Genomic DNA, 19,035 nt, shown 5'->3' on the forward strand with positions numbered 1-19,035 from the left:
GGGCGGGGCGGGGGACGAAGGCCCCGAGCGGGCGCGTTGCCGTGGCAACGGCGTCAGGCCCGCGCCGCGCCGCGTCGCCTCGCCTCGCCTCGCCTCGCCTCAGGTGGCTAGGCCGCAAGGGGCGGGGTTGGAGGGGGTCCTGAGGGAGCAGTGGGGGTACAAGGGCGAGGGGGTGGCTGTTTTGGGGGGGCTGAGGGGTGGGGGGCAAGGGGGGGCTTGTTTGGGGGGGGCTGAGCAACGCTTTCAAACCCTGTAGAATGAGTTATTTCAATACCATTTCAGCCCAGAGACGGTATTAATTCGGTAGTATCGTTGTTAGGTTGGTGGGGGCGGTTTTTTTAAGGCGAGACAGCCCTTGAAGAGTCTCGTTCATCTTCTGACCCTGAACTATTTGCGGGATTTGGGTGCTCAGCGCATAAAGTCAAGCTCGTGCAAAAACATTTGCGAGACCAGAGCCGACGTGTATTTTTAAAAAGTTCATCGTTTCCCTCCCCGCGTGTGGTTCTGTTTAAAAAATACTTCTGGGCGGTAATAGCGAATCGTATCTGTGGTTTGCGGTCACCGCAGCGTAGTAACTGCTGAGATTTTAATGATCCCCTCTGTATTGCTACTTAATCGCTCACGTACAACGCTTTACAACCTCAGAGCGTATCAGATATGAATGTATTAGTCTGATATTAACCTGTCTTTGTTTAGTGGTACGATCAATATAATATTCCTCGCTGCATGAGCTTGTTCTTTGATGATCTCTGCTCCATTTAAGCGTATAAGGCCTGAATTTCAACGATCCCGAGTGCCTTGACTTTGGGCTCTTTATAATTTCTGGCAATCAGGCCCTCCTGTATGGACTCTGCATAAGATCTTGCATCTGAGACAAATCTTATCTTCAAACTCTCAGAAGTCTGTTTGAAAGAAATGGGAACTTTTCCATAGTTTAGAAGTTTACCGAAAGGTTTTGAGGGGTTTTTGTTCCCAAGTGCCTACTCAAGAAAGAGTACATGATTCATTAAATTGTACAAGATGCAAATATAAAGGGATGTAGTTACAAGAAGCCCTTCATCTATACTGCGTTGATCTTGTAGATGATATTTCTACCGTACAGATCACATGGATGGGGGAGCCTGTGCCCCCACCTGCATAGTAATATTTGTTCCTTTTGAAATACTCACTTTGCTGCAGAACATGTTTGAAAAGGCTGCTGGATTGATGAATGGAAAAAAAATGTCAACATAGAGAAAGAACAGTATCTTAAATAATATGTATAGCTAGACTGTAATATCCATGTTAACGTTTTACTCCCACTGAGGTTTTTCAACATCATAGAAGTAATACATTCTGCATAAACCTGAGAGGCGCATATAAAGAAATCTGTATTTTATGAAAATATAATACAGAATGCATAAAATTGGAGGAACCTCTGGCTGTCCCAGGCCAAGGCTATCTGGGAATCAGCAGACTTCTGTTGCATCGTGGTTAAATTCCAGTCTACAAGAGACGCTACTACCAGGGAAGCCATGGCATAAGGTAAAATGTTTATATTCATAGTTATTGAAACACATGCAATGCTTATGTAATAGTATGGATATCATCTCCTATATTTTTTGTCATTCCTTATTCTTACTGCTTTGCTTCTGAAGGTATTTTTCCTTCCAATGGAGTAAATGAAAACAAGTATGATTATTGATTTGAATACACAAGTAGTCAAACGTTTATAAATAATATTTAATTTTTGAGACAACCAAAATTAGTATTCTCCTTGAAAGTGAGGACAGCACTAATAGATCATAATTTAAACCATAGGTATTCATACTAGCTTCCCCACTGTAACTTCTTTGACATAAGTGTTTATAATAAACCAAGAATACCAACAATTCAGCCAAAGAAAGCTTCTCTCAGCACCATGTGAGGCAAGGGAAAAATCAGTCTTTTGAACTGTATGATTGCTTTTTTTGTAATTTTAGTGTCTTCATACTAAAAGGCAGTTTATAGATATGTGGATAGAGAGATATCATGTCTTAACAGAATGGTAGTATAAAGAATAGAGCCAAATTCATCACTTATACCACCTCTGAGTCTGTTACCTTATTCTTACTATCTAATCAGTGCTGAGGTGCCCCTCGCGCTCCATGTATTAGAAGTCAATGAGTAGACTGAATTAAAATGTATATAATTCCTGGAATTATTCTTTTTTTACAATACCAGTCATTGATTTCCTCTTTAGGTTTTAGACAAACTTGGAGCAGCTTTTGCTGAGAAAGTAAAGCCCCAACTGAGGAATCCTAAACAAAGACAAATGATTTTTCATCTCCTTGGCCAGCATTTCGTTAAAAAATATTTTAGCGAATATCCTAATCAACCTAGTCTACTGGTAAGTGAGTAATGGGAGTTTAGTGGTAAAAGCTTGGTGTATAGAAGATGATAAAGATGGCATATTTGTATATATTCATACCATAAAGTAAAATTGATTATTTTGTTCTCAGTTATAAAGTTATATTTTTAAATTTTGAGTGTACTTCATTGATCCAAAATAATATATATTATAGATCTATATAGATAGACATATCTATCTATAGATATCTTCTAACTTTACTGTAATAGACTTTTAATCTTTTTTTCCTCCTCTTTAGAAATGTGAAAGGAAAACAACATGATGGCTGAGCATGAACGTTTTTTTTATTTGCAACTGTGGTTCATGTCCAGCTTAAATGGGGTATCAGACTCTCAGAAAGGACTGATCCTTTAGTCCTAACTCAGAAAAACGCTCATTTACATTATGATTTCATGGTTAAAGGAGTCTGACTTTCCAGGCTCTGCTAATGAAAAGTCATGATCATCACTGGGGATGATACTGCAGTTACTTCATGAATTGTATTTCAGTTACCTGCATTTGTTTTCTGTTCTATTGTTTTTCTGCTTTTTTTGTGGGTAGGTGGGGTATATCCTAGATATTTAAAATAGTAACCTATGAGACCAAGGCAGAATAAGACCCTCACATGGAGATGATGTTTGTCACATTTTATGTCAAGAAGAAAGATACATACTGAGAAGTAAACATGACTGGATATTCTTTTTGGGGAAAAAGAAGAACACTCCTGAAAGGGGAGAATTAAATATTTTGTGTGAAAAAGGTACTTAGAAATGTGTGATACATTTTACTGAGGGCTAAGAAATTCAAGGACATAAAAACTTCACTCCATGTTCACTGGCACCAGTCTTCTTTCCAAGTGACTGACATAAGGCACAGCTCACTAGCAAATTGTCTCTATTAAATCATCTTTTTTTAATATGATAAATAACTATCTTGGCTCCCACAGCAAAAAATGACAAGAACCATTTAAAAAAGATCTGATGTTATTGTGAGAATCCAAATTTTCTGTTCCTAGTCTTCAACAAACGTGAGTGAGCGAGATTGGGAAACCTTGGAAGAAACAACAAAGATTTGGCTAAACGAACAGTGCTTAAAAGCTGCAGAGCAAGTTTGCTGTCAGTTCAGAGTTGGTGAGTTAAGATATATTGTGTGTGTCTGGAAGGCAGCTCAGGTAACAAAAATACTTCCAGCCATTGCCAAATCTTTAGCAACTAAGACTTAGACTTAGCAACTAAGTCTTTGTCTAGAAAAGTGTTAAGCAGAAGATTTGAGGGACTTGAATGCAATAACCTACACTATTTTTTTATGAATAAGCCAAAATCTGATAGCACCACAAAAATAACATGTCAGAATCTGGTTCCTGCTCTGACTGCTTGCATTCTGGTTATGCAAAACAGGGAGAGCAAGCAGATCTAGTCTGCTAAGTTTCCTTCTGCACTGGAAAAACTTCTGCTGTCAAGAAGTGAGTTTAACAAGTCCCACGTCACAGACTATGCTGACAGTGCAAAGGAATTCCTCTGGCAGCGTGTGGTCTTGGTCTGTGTGCTCATTGATCTCTGGCTACCAGAATGCCTCCCAGAGGAAGTAAGTGCTGGGCACAAGAGCAACCTTCAGGCAGCTCTTGTGTGCTGGGGATCAGTCCACTCTCTGGCTGGTCCAGGACCAAGACACTGAAATAGTAATACCTATATCTGATACAGTGCTTTTCATTCATACCTCTCAAAGCATTTTGCAAAGGAGATGCATATGGTTGTCCTGTCTTTGCAGATAGAAGGATGCCTAAAGCAGGCCTTTTTTTCCTCAGTTTCTTCTCCAGTCTTGCACCAAATACAACTTTGCCAAAGTAGAGAATCTTTGCTTATGGCTCAGATTCATCCCTGTTCTCATTCTTACAGGGCTGAGTTTGGCCAACTGTCTAATTTACTATTACAGATGTCTTACACAGCTGCCATAGTTATCAAGCTAATTGCACTTCTGAGCTTCTCTTGGACTCTGCAGGTGCACCAGCCATCACATCTCTGTTCATTAAGTCATACGATTCTCTTGGTCTCAGGCAATGCTTTGGGCTACAGTTCCATAGCACAACCATGGCATTTTTATCAGACTCAGCATAGTTTCAATCCCCACAGTACTGTTCTTCTGGGACCTACTTGAAATAAAGTATTATTTATTTAAAATAGAAGCATTTATCAGGTCTCTCTCCACCTTTCACATGAATATCCTGATAGGTCTAAGCTTTCTGCAGACACCGAGCACCTATGTCTTAAGTAATAGCCTTTTCCTTTAACACAAAAACCAGTTCCTTCCACCTGCTTCAGAAAGAGTGTACTTAAAAGCTGTTCAGAACTCCCCCACTCCCTCTTGGGAATCAAGCAACTTGTAACTATGTAGAAGACCTTTTAGTCTTTAAATCCAGTTTTGGCAAAACTAGTGTGTAGCTTTGGGCAGAAATTTGGAAGTAAACCCTTGTCCCCAAGAGGTTTACCGGGAGGATTGTCATAGCCATAGTGTTGCTTTCTTGCTTGTTTTTCTAAAAGCTTCCTATTAACCTAGGCCAGTACATTCATACAGGAAAATCTAATAGCCCAATGTATTTATGCAGTAACCTTGCCCTATTGATGAAATTATTATGTATCAGTATTCTTGGAACATCAGCAGTGCCATATTAACTGAAGGAGAAGCTCTCATTTTCATTAATATGTTTCACTTTTCACTTTAAAATTTAAGTCGCTCTGTGTGACACTGTTTCCCACCATTGGCCCTGATCCTGTAGTGAGTTCTGTAGAGGCAGACCCCTGTACCTAGGTGGAGCATCAAAGCTGATCAGTTTGTATGCAAATGCAAGGAGGTATTGTGCAGACTCGTTGTAGAACAGGGGCCACGGTGCTTATTATCTGTTGTTGTTGAGTGTTATATGAGTTCATTATGACTTGTTATAAAAAAAAAAAGAAGCAGCAATTTAATACATCTGAAAAGAAGAGAACATAAAAATGAAAGGAAGTATTTATGGCAATAACATTGTCACTGCATCTTAGTAGTAATTACAGTTTACCACAGGAAAGTCCTGCTGTTTTGAAATTGACTTTTCATCCTAGGAAACCTGAAAAATGCTGTCCCAGTTAGTGCTTCTGTAACTCTTAATGGATCTAGAAATTAAACAGCTACAGGATTCCTTCTTTCTGTGTATGCCCCTGAATATATTTGTCTGTATATAAAAATATTCTCTCTTTACTTAGGTTCATGTTTTGAAAGGTATCTGGGTGCCTAACTCCCATTGAAATCAATGTCTAATACCTGAACATTTTTTACGTCTGGCTCTTAGGGTTTATATATGTGTTTGAATTAAATAGAATTTTTGTAAAGTTAAATTAAACCTTGAATTCTTACAAATATCATAATAGTGACTTTATTTTACTCGCTTAAATACTTACTTTTTAAAGAAATGTCTAACTAATTACACTAAATTGGTATTGCAACCCGCTACTTGATCATAAAAGTAATTCTTAGGGAGTTTTGGGTCGGAAGATGCAGTGTTACTTGACTTGTTTTAAATTTGTTGTTTGACTTTTGAACCTGATTTTCCACTACCTTGACATTTCTGTGTTCATTTAAACTGTGCCAAATGAGAGAAATGTGAGGCACAGCATTACAAAACAGAGTTCTCCATTTATGTACAACACTGGTAGCATTTGATTTCCAATCTATATTTGTTTTGCCCAGGTGTAAGCTTTTATGCAGGTTGCTAGGGAGTGGAGAATAAGCTCCTTTTGTACTTGACTCTGTATTGCCATCTGTGGGAGTTTGAGTATGGAAGAAATAGAAGAGCCAGGGCTTGATATTTATAATTTACTTTGAAAATTAATTCAAATTATGTTTTCCACACAGTAGATAATAACTTTGCCAGACTGGCTCCAGAAATGGTGCATTTTCTTAATGATACGTACAACATTGTAGCAACAGAGATGGAGTTGCTGTTGGCTGCACATGAATCATGGCAAAAGGTAGCCTGTTCTTCCTTCCATTATATTTTTTTGACTATAACATCTTTAGTACATTTTTTTTCAATATTCTTCTAGCAAAAGCAAAACCATATCCTCTTTTATAGTGGATGTAAACTGAAGATCTCTTGATGAACATTCAAAATTGTAAATTAAGTTTGTAAATAGAACTCAATTTACTAATTTTTGCATTCATAGGAAGAAGATTCATTTGATCATCAGTCTTCATTGGAACAGAGCTCTAACCAGGAATCAGTTGCGAAGAAAAGCCCAAATTCTGTTGAAAGCAAAGACATGGATGTAGCCGTAGTCAGAGAATCTATTTTGCAATTAAATGAAAAAGGTAAGAGTACTATGTTGTTCGGTACATCATGTTGTCTTTAGGGTACAGGACAAAAGGCAGGGCAGGGTAGCACCTTAGAGACTAATTAGTTCTGAGGGGCATAAGCTTTGCTAGGCAACAGCCTAGTTAATCAAATGGTACAACTGGACTTGCAGAAAGCAGGAGTTCTAAATATAGGGGAATTTAAATATAAAGGATGGGGGGAACTGATGCTTAAAATAGCATATCCACACAGAAAAATCGGATAGTTAAATTTAAGTCAACCATAACCATCTCATGCTTGGCAAATAACATTAGAAAGCAAAACAGACACCAGCAGTACCCTGCAATAGCTCTTCAGGGGTTCTGACTTAGAGTCCCTAACAACACCTGCCTCCCTATCTTCCACAGCAAATTCACATTATTATCATTCCCTCAGTGGCAAAGCCAACTGGTTATTTAAATACACAGTGCTTAGGGAGTGGTTGAAGTAGAAAAATGAGGATTCTTATCTGGATCACCCAAAGTATCATGATATTTACATCCAGGTTTTGATTCAGACTGTTATAACAATTGGGGAGTCTGTGAAATCCATACATAAATCCAAGCATGAATTTTTTAAGCCTTCCAAATTCTGATCTAGGGTTTTGGTTCAAGCTCATCTCTATTTGTTAAATACCAGCCACTACAGAAAGCGTTAATGTGATTTAACTGCTGTAATCAAGTTGAAAAGCAAACCTGTAAATGATACGGTAAGTACTTCCCAAAATACCAGCCCCAGGGGAAGGTAGATTGAGAGAAATTCGAAAGTATCTTGTTAAACAGAGCAGCTACTTTGCTTTTGATTTTCCTGTCAGTCAAGACTGCCAACCCCTGTCTGAAGTGTGTGATTTTTCTCCTTTATCATAACATAAAAAGTTCTCCACTTCAAACACATAGAAGTGCTCCTTCTCATGGAGCTGAGAGCTAATAGAGTTTTTCCAGCTGATGTAGAGTGTCTTCATTTATTCATTCAGACTTGAAGTAATTGGGTACAAGACCAGCAAGCATGACTACCATAGTGTGTTTTAAATGAGATTTAATTTACAACAGAATCTTCAACATTTTGCAAAATTATATGATTCATCTAAACTGTTAAGTGTTTATAATAAACTTTATCTGCAGCTCTGTAGTTTTTATCATTGTTTGCTTTGAAGCAGATTATGATAATATATTTTATACCTTAAACAAACAATTCTACTTTAAATATCCATTTCTGTTTCTGTGTCTGTTGGTGTTACAGCCCTTGGTAACTTTCTTCAGGAATGGAAAAGGTGGCTACAATTCATGAGTCATTTACTATTTATATTTTCTTTTAACAGAAAAGATGCATATTGGCACTGATATACACTCATGTGTTCTAAATTGCTCAGAAAGTAATATATTAGGAAAATCTGTCTGTGCCATAATTTCAGTAGATGGTGAAACTATCTTAACAGTATGTAGAAGGCTAAGTGGAAATCTACTTCCAAAGACACTACGACAATTTATATGGACAGATAAACTCCTAAAATCAAACACAAAAATCCCCAACACTGAAAGAATAATGTAAGTATTTATTATTTTCTTTGAGTGGGGGTGGAATATTGCATTATTTTTTATTAGCCCAGGTCTATGATTTTTTGTAAGATCCATAGATTCAGAGTAATTCCTGGTTCTGTCACTGGAATTAACCCTAACATTTTTCAAGCTTCTCAGAGCAGTTTGCCTTCTTCAAGGGGCCACCTTGAAATAGTAACGAAGTTTCCTTCTCAGGACTATACTAACTTCTGGTTTTTAGACTAATTAAACTGAGGTTATAGCCACCTTGCATACAGAATTTCTATAATTTTTTGGTGTCTTGTGAAAGGGCCATGTTCTAGATTGGTTTAGTGTTGTTATCAATTGGCATCTTAAGCATTTCTGTCTCCACTGTATCTCAGTGCTATCTGGACATGAGGTATATTTTTTGACATTTCAGCTCAATTTTACTATGTGGCTTTTACGAATCAGATGTAGACTCAACATTCAGGGAAAATAATCATGGTTTTACCTATTCAGAAATATCGAGAGAGAAGCTAGAGTGAAATTTGGACGGACAGTGGAGCACCGAATTGCTGAACTAAAACTTAAAAGTGCTACTCAATCGCCAATTTCAGGCCTTATTGAAAATGCAGTAGTGGAGGTGAGTCAGTAGACATTTTCAAATGTCTCTTGCCCAGATTTTACAATATTTGTTTCTTCTTGCAGGTTTTCATGCTTCTTGTCCTGAGCATGTACTTTATAATAAATACGTGTTATATTGTGTTGATAATTATAATTAACTATTATAACAGTTCACAAAATGGAGCAATGTCAGTGTCTGCTTTGCGTATTTGAAAATTATTTTGCTGCTATTGAATAATTCAGTAATCCAAAGCTCGCAATAAAACAAAACATTGTTTTATCCTAAAAGTAGACTTTGTCAAAAGTTTATTGTGTATAGGAATATTATGTGAGTCAGAGACAGGAAGCTAAGCCAACATTTCCCTTGGTGCCAATACAACTACAACCCAAATAAGTAATGCTATGCATGATGCTAATATTAAGACAGTTCCTGAAGTCTCTGATGTGAGTCTGTCCTATTCTTGTCATGGCCAACACATCTTAAGCCCAGTTTGGAAGAAATTTATTTTCTCCAGAGATCAACTTCCTATTTGTTGGGCTTTAAAACTGTGTCTTCTTATTGTGAATCCTCTTTATGTGGCTGTTAGACCAAACAAAATTGCCATCTATAGCTGAATAATACAATGTAGAGCTTCTACATCCTGATTGGAACACGTATAACAATAAAACATATAGTCACACAATTGTATCTTTCTCCTTCTACAGACATTTTTTTTCAGTAAAGATATTTTTTGTCTTTCCCTTCCACTGAACAGAAATATGACAAGACACCTTGCATGCATTATTTTGCCTCAAATGAACAAATGATTCTAGAAACCCACAAGACTTTAAATGTCCTCTATGTTTTCAATGGCACATATGAACCCTACCTGATTCACTGGCTCTTTCCTTTGCAAATGGCATTTAAGCAAACAACACCAACAGGTAAATGACTTCAAAATTAGAAAATTGCTGATGAACTGTATCACTACATTAAGACCTAAGTCTGACTTCACTTGTATTGGGGGTGTTGGTTATACCTGTGTTGGTCTAAGGACATAGGTAGACAAATTTCTTTGGGTAAAGGTGATATTTTTTATTAGACCAACTAAATAGTTGGAAAAATTGTTCTTTACAAACTTTCTGGCACAAGCACTCTTCTTCAGGAAGAAGGAGAGTCTGTTGGTGTTTGTGTGCTCTCCTGGGTGACATAGAAGCTTAAGCCAATGTGCAAAATGCAGGTTTGTGAAAGTGCAAATACGCGGCAGGAGAATATGACTTAACTTGTATAATTTTTACATTGATCTAAAACTTTAGGTCAGTTACGCCTGAGCTAAACCCTAACCTTGCAAATATTTACATGCATGCTTTATTACAGTCACATGAGTAATCCCACTGGATAAATCGGACTACTTACATGTGCAGAATTAAACACGCGTATAAATATTTGCAGGTTCTGGGACTTACTACAAGTATGAGTTTAGAAACTGTGGGGGCCGAGGGAGGACCGAGGACCGGGAATCCTCGGGAACGCTAGCTGGGGTTGCGGCTGCGATCCCGTGGCGGGCAGATGGGTACTCTCTATCACCGGAGCGGAATTAGGCACAGACGGGACACGTATCAGTTGGAAAAACAGAGATAGCTTTACTTACACTGTAGAGTCGTATACAGCGCAGGCAAGAAGTGACTTCACACTTCAATCGTAGTTGCAACAATTCTAATCTCTAGTCGCTAATCGAGGAGCTCTTGTAGACCGGGTAGCTCGGGTCTAACTCGGGCATGCAACACGGAGGATACGTCGTAAGGCTTCGGCGACGGGGAGTCGTTGGCAGGTGATCAAATTGCCAGAGTTCCACTCCAGGGGGAATCGCGGAGTTCTCCCACTAGGGCAGAAACGCCCCTAACTGTTTATACGGCTAGCGAGCCAATTGCCAGCCACCACGTGGGAATAATTTAACATCGGCCAATCGTGTTATCCAAATCTGCATATCCTCGGCGGGAACTCTGTCCACGCTGGAACTCTTCACCATGCCGAGACTTCCCCTGCCTTACCGTGCCTTGTGCTGGAAAGTTCCACTGTGTCGAGGCACTAATCCAAATTAGCTCTGACAGAAACGTACCTTAATGGTAATTATATCATGGCTGCCAAGTTGCCTGATCACAAGGGAAAATCTTAATTTGAGACCCCAGTTTTCTTCGGAATCTCCTAGAGCTGGTCAGAATTTATTTAAGAAACTGTTAAGCTAACCAGTCTTTCAGTCCTAATTTCCTTCTTTTCTGGTATTTCGGGAAGGATGAGTCTTGCTTGTTTTCAGCACAATGGGGCTTTGTTCTAGGTTGACGTCTATATTTTTAAAAACAGTATGTGACCAGTAACTGGCATTGATGAGATATCATGAATCCTCAGTTCAGAAAAATAATGGCAGGATGTAAATCCTCAGTAAGGAGAACTAACAGGTGAGAAAAACAGGTGAATGAGGATTTTCAGGGCTTTAACATTTTTTTCTTTACTTTATTAGCTAAAAATGTTTTGTTTTGTTTTTTTTCAGCCGAACATCCCTATGAGTTGGCTATGTACCTATATTTCCTGCATCAAAATTTATTCCCATCATGGGTAGAAATCTTTGCAATGGCTGAGTGGGTGATGAGCATTCTGGAAAGAGAAGACACTGAATTCTTTGATCATCTTCAGCAGAGCTTCAGAAAGAATATTACAATGGACCCAAAAGTACAATATATTGTATAATTGCTGAATTTGTTTTAACTATAGATATCTATATTAAAGCTATTAGCAGGCGTTAAAACTAAAATGTTTGCTGTAGTAAAAGGTAACATAAAATTAGATGTTTCAATATGTTTTAGTAAATTCTTAAATACACATTGGCGGCGGGGGAGGAGGGGGGGTTATTTCTGGATTATTTTCTCTTGTATGTCACAATAGGAAAAACACTCCGCCTAATATGTTCTCTTCTTTCTGTAGGATTTCTTGGTAGAACTGATAGTTCAAGAAAGAGACAAGGCTCAAGAACTGTATGCCACTGCAGATAGATCTGAGCAGAAACAGCATCTAGCCAAAGAGTTACTGGGAAGTCCAGTAATTTTCCTGAGAAAATGGATGGGTGAGGTAAGATGTCCTATTTTCTTTGATACCACAGTAGGCTTGAGAAGAATCAATCCCAGTGGGTTGTTCATTCATAGATTCATAGATGTTAGGGTCGGAAGAGACCTAAATAGATCATCGAGTCTGACCCCCTGCATAGGCAGGAAAGAGTGCTGGGTCTAGATGACCCCAGCTAGATGCTTATCTAACCTCCTCTTGAAGACCCCCAGGGTAGGGGAGAGCACCACCTCCCTTGGGAGCCTGTTCCAGACCTTGGCCACTCTGACTGTGAAGAAGTTCTTCCTAATGTCCAATCTAAATCTGCTCTCTGCTAGCTTGTGGCCATTATTTCTTGTAACCCCCGGGGGCGCCTTGGTGAATAAATACTCACCAATTCCCTTCTGTGCCCCCGTGATGATCTTATAGGCAGCCACAAGGTCGCCTCTCAACCTTCTCTTGCGGAGGCTGAAAAGGTCCAGTTTCTCTAGTCTCTCCTCGTAGGGCTTGGTCTGCAGGCCCTTAACCATATGAGTGGCCCTTCTCTGGACCCTCTCCAGGTTATCTGCATCCTTCTTGAAGTGTGGTGCACAGAATTGCACGCAGTACTCCAACTGCGGTCTGACCAGCGCCCGATAGAGGGGAAGTATCACCTTCCTGGACCTATTCGTCATGCATCTGCTAATGCACGATAAAGTGCCATTGGCTTTTCTGATGGCTTCGTCACACTGCCGACTCATGTTCATCTTGGAGTCCACAAGGACTCCGAGATCCCTTTCCACTTCCGTGCCACCCAGCAGGTCATTCCCTAGGCTGTAGGTGTGCTGGACATTTTTCCTCCCTAGGTGCAGCACTTTGCATTTCTCCTTGTTGAACTGCATTCTGTTATTTTCTGCCCACTTGTCCAACCTGTCCAGGTCTGCCTGCAGCTGTTCCCTGCCCTCTGGCGTGTCCACATCTCCCCACAGCTTTGTGTCATCTGCAAACTTGGACAGAGTACACTTCACTCCCTCGTCCAAGTCACTGATGAAGACATTAAAGAGTATCGGTCCAAGGACCGAGCCCTGCGGGACCCCACTGCCCACACCCTTCCAGGTCGAAACCGACCCATCCACCACGACTCTCTGGGTGCGACCCTCCAGCCAATTCGCCACCCACCGGACTGTGCAGTCATCCAAGTCACAGCCTCTTAACTTGTTCACCAGTATGGGGTGGGATACCGTATCGAAGGCCTTCCTGAAGTCTAAGTATACGACATCCACCCCTCCTCCCGCGTCCAGGCGTTTCGTAACCTGGTCATAGAAAGAGACTAGATTCATTCAATCAGTCAGGAGTTAACTATTGAAGCAAATGGAAATTAAATGGTTTTCAGTGAAAGAAGAATCATGTTCCCAGTTTTTCTGATTTTACAAAGCCAAAATGTAATTTATTACATTAAAGCATCTTTCATAGGAAAAAAAATAACATAAAGAACTATTAAAATGATGTTTTCCTTAGATTTCTTTCTTCCTTTTAACTGTTTTACTACAGTCTTTAAAATCATGTTGGAACAGAAAGGATATAGGATGCTTTTTTTAAAATCATGCCTCCTTTCTTGCTTGTTTCACCACCAATATAAACACGCTTGTTTCAGTACAGCTTCAAGTTGTGACTTTCTTTCAGCTATGCAATTCTTACTTTTACTTCTATACTGAAAAAGCTAGTCATGTATTGTATCTGACTCAACAGTTGTCAACAGGAATATTGCACTGAGTTAACATTTTCCTGCCACTAGTAAGACTATAAAGGAGAGAGGTTATGTCTTATTATCAATTGTATTATTTGATATTACAACTACAGGAGGAGGTATTCAACTACTGTAAATACAGTCCCACTGTCATGCTCGCTTACAAAAGCCGAGGATCAACTCAGACAAAAACTACAAGGAAAGGGCTGTTTCAGTAACACTTGTTGGGGGGGGGGGGGTGTTGTCTGTAGCCCCTTAGAATAATCTGAAACTTATTTGAGTTGAAACATCAAGGTTTGGTGCTGTTTATGATTAAATAAAACTGTCTGCTTAGCACATTTAATACAGTAGATTTCATAATTTTGTGCAGGGCTTTGTGAGTGCAGTGGATTTTCCTGTAGTGTTGTTGATTTGGGATCAATTATATATGCAAGACTGGAATCGAAAAGTGATGGAGAATTTCTGTCTCTCGATCCTTATGTTGTTAAAGGATTCCCTGATGGCTGCTGATGATTATCCAGCCATGAGAGAGGTATGTACGTCAATGCTGCATATTACCATTCAGCTGTCCGCAATGATAAAAGTGGTCATAGAAGATGTCTGTGTAAAGGATAATTTTTTTTTTCAGTAATGGTTGCATCTATCAAAGGGGGGAAATCCATGATATTCACTTTTATTGTAACACACGTTTTTATTTGTTCTTTTTTAGTTTTCCGGCAATAAAGGACAAAATATTGTCCTGTGTCACCCACACAACCTCATTGGCTTCAGTGTGGATGCTTAAGAACCTGAGAGCCAAATTTTGCCTGAGATGTAGAATCATAGAAAATTAGGATTAGAAGGGGCTTCAGGAGGTCCAACCACCTTCTCAAAGCAGGACCATCCCCAGCTATATCATCCCAGCCAAGATTTTGTCTGGCCAGGTCTTTATAAACCTCCAAGGATGGAGATTTCACAACCTCTTTGGGTAGCAGCCTGTTCCAGTGCTTTACTACCCTCCTAGTGAGAAAGTTCTTCCTAATATCTAATTTAAACTTCCCCATTGCTCCTTGTTCTGTCATCTGTCGCCACTGAGATCAGTCCAGCTCCGTTCTCTTTATAACTACCTTTCAGGTAGTTGAAAGCCACTAGTAAGTCCCCCCACAGTCTTCTCTTCTCCAGACTAAATAAGCTTAGTTCCCTCATCCTCTCCTCACAAGTTATGTGCTCCAAGCACCTAACCACTTTCATTGTTCTCTGCTGGACTTCCTCCAGTTTGTCCACATCCTTCCTGTAGTGGGGTGCCCAAAAGTGGACACAGTACTCCAGATGTGGCCTTGCCAGTGCCAAACAGAGGTGAATAATCACTTACTTCGATCTGTTGGGAAGTCCAAGCCAGGGGATTTTTTGTACTTCCCTCAAATCCAGGTGCTGAATTCCCAGTTAATATCAGTACTGCTGACACAGAGTATAGAGAACTTACTCTATTCAATATTGATTAGTATCAGTGCTCATACCAAAACATTGCTCGCTAAGCCCTGATTGAAAGTGCTTAGGCATCTGATTAAATCCATTGCTGTTCAGTAAAGCACATATGCGTGTGGTTAAGTCACACTGCAGCCATATTATATTAGCAGCTATTTCGAGGCACTGCTTGAACAGTGTAAAAAGGCTTTAGTGTAAATAAGAATGGGCCTTTTTTAAAGCAAAATTCAAATGTTTGGCTTGTATATAATTACCTGTTTTTCTGCAATATAAAAATGTCAAAAACTTCTACCCAACTGTACAATGATCCAATAAAAAATACCACCAAAAAATCCTTGCCTCTTGTGTATTTCCTGGATTATTACAGCTACAAAAACATTCCAACCCTACTAAAATGGAAAACAATTACTAGAGTAAACTGGAATTGTTTAGTTTTTATTGACAAACAAAAGGTGAGTAATTATTGTTCAAGTTTTTATGCTCATTGTTTAGCTAGCAAAGAGGTGGCATCCAGGCACTATTGCAGGGAGTACAATGCACAATAATATAATTGCAGGGAGTATAATGCGCAATATTTCACTTGGAATATTTTTTTAAGAAAAAGCCTTTATTCCTTTAGAATCTGTAAAAACATTAACAGGTTTGTTTCATGCACACTAATGAGAATTGCATGCGCTCTCATTTTTTTCAGGTGTTTTTGTTTCATAGTTGTCAGCTTCTAACAGCTGATATTCAAATAGCCTGGATTCACCTACAGCAAGGTGGTTTACCATCTGACATCCCTGGGCTTAGCAGGATGAATCAAAGGTAAAGAACCTACTTTGGTTAGAAGGAAAAGCATGATTGGATTGAAAATATGAGACTGGAATTGGAGATTGTCTTGAAATATTTTTTTTTTTTAGTGTTGAACACTTTGTAGACTGTTTTGCTGGGCCCCAGTTCAGCCAGAGATTTAAGCAAGTGCCTTCAAAGTGATAGCCTTCAAAGTGAACCCTATGAAACTTCCTCAACTAGAGATTTGTGGTCACAAGGCATGGTTTAATGAGGGAGCAAGAAGTGAAAGAACTATCTTCCACATTTTACTTGGAGTATGGTTGACTTACTGGAAGAAAGATAAAACATAAATGTAGAGATACCTTTTACAGATATATTATTAAACAGTCAGAAATGCCCTTTGCCCTGCAGGCTCATTGCATTGGTGAGACTTTCAAGTTTTCATGTTGTTCCTCCCTGCTTATCACAATATGTGTCAATCATAGTATTGTATTCTTGAGAGTGTTGGCTTCAGGCACTGTGCTAAAATGACATTCTCAGATTTACCTGGGCATGTTCACATAGTTTGGAGGAAGGGGGAATGTTATGTTTCTATCTATTACTGTGTTACTCCTTCCCACTTTCTCCACCCACTAGATTTTCCTCATATAAAATATTGGCTTTTTGAAAGTCTGTGGTTCATTTGACTCACAAATTAGGGAGGGCAATTCTGAATCTTTCATTTATAATTAATATTTTATGGCTGAAAACTATGTCTGTCTTCTCTACAGTACGTGGAATCATTTTTAAGATAGATGTATAGTTGAGCTGTCTGGTTCCTTTTTTGTAACGGGCCACAAAATACTTTAATGAGCAAAAGTAGTTAACGTGAGAATTTTGCTCTTACTCCGACTGCTGCATACTGCTATATGCACTGAAAATATGGAATTGAATTATGAGAAATGCTAATTGGCTTTGTTTGCCTGCGCAGGCCATTTGCTGATCTGTCTCCCAGGCACAGCTCAGTGAAAGGTATGTAACTTCATGTTGATGCTGATTATTTAGGAGCATCAAGAGGAGAATATACCTGTTAGTGTTAATGTCCTTTTATATCTAATACCTTGTGTCAGAGGAAAGATTTAAGCTGTAATGAAAAGCTCATCTTATTTCTAAAATGTACGTAAGGCGGCTGCTGCTATATCCAGAAATATCAAAAGAAAATGTCTTATGACCAAGTCCCCCATCTAGGATGGGTCTGGCTAGTGGCTTGGAGGTCTGCTTGTATAGAAGAGAGAGCAAGATTTTCCTCTGACCTCAGCTTTCCTAGCAGCTATGTAGTAGTCCTGGTAGCAGCTGTGAAAAGTTATTTCTAAAATGTGAAGCTGGCACAGAGAAATTCAGGAGTGGCGGATTAATTGCTGCATTGGGAGATGCATACAAAGGTATTTAGGTCAGTGGATGTGCTGTAATGAGCATTCTTTGTAAGACATTGGATTTCTGTAGGGGCATGTTTAAAAAATGCCTGAACCTACAGTATAATTTTTCCTCTTAGCTTTTCCAAGACCATTTTTTTCTGTCTAAAGGGCAGGTTCTCTGAACCTTTACATGAGTAACTCTATTAAATAAGGGCTACTCACATGAGTAAGATTTTATAGAATCAAGCAGTTAAGTAGACCAGGCCATGTTCTTTCTTTTGATACCTACAGAGGGGCCTTCATTAACGGCTTTATCCAGCAACCATTACAAATCAATGAAAAGTCTAACCAAAACCTTTGCTTGAAAAGAGTTGACTGGTATGTTTATGGAATTCATGGAAGTTTTGTAAAAATCTAAGCATCCTACCATGCAGCTAGAATCCAGTTCCCGGTGTAGTAGTTTCCCTTTCAATATCCGAGACTTACAGACATTGTTTCATGTATAGTTGATGTGCTGCAGTATTTGAAATTAAACCTTTGTGATTTTACTTAGAGTAAGAAAATGTGTTCTTTAACTTCATAGGTAAAGAGTAATATGTTTATGCTCTTAAGCCAAATGAAGGCTGTGAATAATTTAATTTATAATCAAGGGTGGAACTATTTAAAACTTCTATTGGCTAATTACCTTTGGTATCATTTGTTTTGATAGCTGGAAAAGTTTTTCATGGCTTCAGGGGAATTTTGCCTGTTGGTGTGAAGGATGTTTTATTGAAGTTAGTTTTACCAGTACCTCAGGTTGAGATAACACACACTGTAAGTGGTAATTTTATTTTATCTTGTATGTTTTGACAGGATGCTAATCTTTAATTCCCAAAATAAAATTAGTGCATTCTTGTTGAGACTGCTTGTCATCAAGATTTTTTCTTTCACTGATCAAAGACCTAAATAAACTACGAGCTACAGAGCACTCCAGCATTAACTATTATTATATGCATGAAATCTTGGATTATGATTGGCTGTAAAATTATCATGTAGAGACTTGGTACATTTCTGTGGTTTATCTCTTCAGAAGTTATTAAAACTGAGTTCTTGAACATTTATTATCCAGTGAGTTGCATATACAAATAAATACATCCTGACTAACTGGAGACAATTAATTTAAATCTATTATTTCACCTCACTGGAGTGAATTAATGCTTTTTTCTGGCTCTGAGTGCCGCTTTCTTTTAGCTACTAAGGAAAAACTTACAATATTTAAGCGTATTACAATTATAAAAAGATTTCCAAATATTTCTGTGAAGATTTTCAGAGTACATGTAGTTAAAACAAAAAAAAAAAGATTGGACCAAATCTTGTGTGTCAGGCCGAATGGGATTTGTCTTGTTAACTTTGGTACATACTATATATTTGCTTCACTTCTGTCAATATTTCCCTCTCTGGTCAATAAAGTTTGTTTTTCACCGCAACAAAAGTTAACATTTACTTACTGTTTTTGAGTTCACTGACAATGAATGAAACTCCCTCTTTAGAATCATAGAAAATTAGGGTTGGAAGGGACCTCAGGAGGTCACTTAGTTTGAAGCTGTTTATTTAATAAATTAAATTAGAAAAATGGATACACAGAGTTAAGTACTATATTGTAATGGTTTAAGAAATCACTGCATCAACCCACAGAATGGGAACTATACCTTGTTTGCTTTTTAAAGTAACATTTTTCCTATTTCCATGG

The 19,035-nt window shown here is 38.7% G+C and overlaps 1 protein-coding gene across 8 annotated transcripts in view; it reads left to right on the forward strand.

Moving 5' to 3' along the window:
• Nucleotides 1-39: 39 nt before the first annotated feature.
• The window catches only part of LOC102572857 (uncharacterized), a 55,964-nt gene continuing 36,968 nt past the window's right edge, over nucleotides 40-19,035 (forward strand). For 3 of the 8 annotated variants that reach the window (XM_059717091.1, XM_019493322.2, XM_019493330.2), the window contains exons 1-14: nucleotides 245-1,524; nucleotides 2,222-2,368; nucleotides 3,384-3,498; nucleotides 6,254-6,369; nucleotides 6,565-6,709; nucleotides 8,050-8,275; nucleotides 8,768-8,891; nucleotides 9,628-9,796; nucleotides 11,401-11,579; nucleotides 11,832-11,975; nucleotides 14,045-14,206; nucleotides 15,830-15,945; nucleotides 16,883-16,923; nucleotides 18,016-18,119. In XM_059717091.1, coding sequence (XP_059573074.1) covers nucleotides 1,396-1,524; nucleotides 2,222-2,368; nucleotides 3,384-3,498; nucleotides 6,254-6,369; nucleotides 6,565-6,709; nucleotides 8,050-8,275; nucleotides 8,768-8,891; nucleotides 9,628-9,796; nucleotides 11,401-11,579; nucleotides 11,832-11,975; nucleotides 14,045-14,206; nucleotides 15,830-15,945; nucleotides 16,883-16,923; nucleotides 18,016-18,119 — 1,917 coding nt within the window. In that variant the 5' untranslated portion in view covers nucleotides 245-1,395. Of the gene's footprint in view, nucleotides 104-244; nucleotides 1,525-2,221; nucleotides 2,369-3,383; nucleotides 3,499-6,253; nucleotides 6,370-6,564; nucleotides 6,710-8,049; nucleotides 8,276-8,767; nucleotides 8,892-9,627; nucleotides 9,797-11,400; nucleotides 11,580-11,831; nucleotides 11,976-14,044; nucleotides 14,207-15,829; nucleotides 15,946-16,882; nucleotides 16,924-18,015; nucleotides 18,120-19,035 lie in introns of those variants that run through there. The other 5 variants (XM_019493323.2, XM_019493324.2, XM_019493325.2 and 2 more) reach the window with 5 other exon arrangements.

This window comes from Alligator mississippiensis, chromosome 14 (assembly GCF_030867095.1).
Source record: "Alligator mississippiensis isolate rAllMis1 chromosome 14, rAllMis1, whole genome shotgun sequence".
Lineage (NCBI taxonomy): Eukaryota > Metazoa > Chordata > Crocodylia > Alligatoridae > Alligator > Alligator mississippiensis.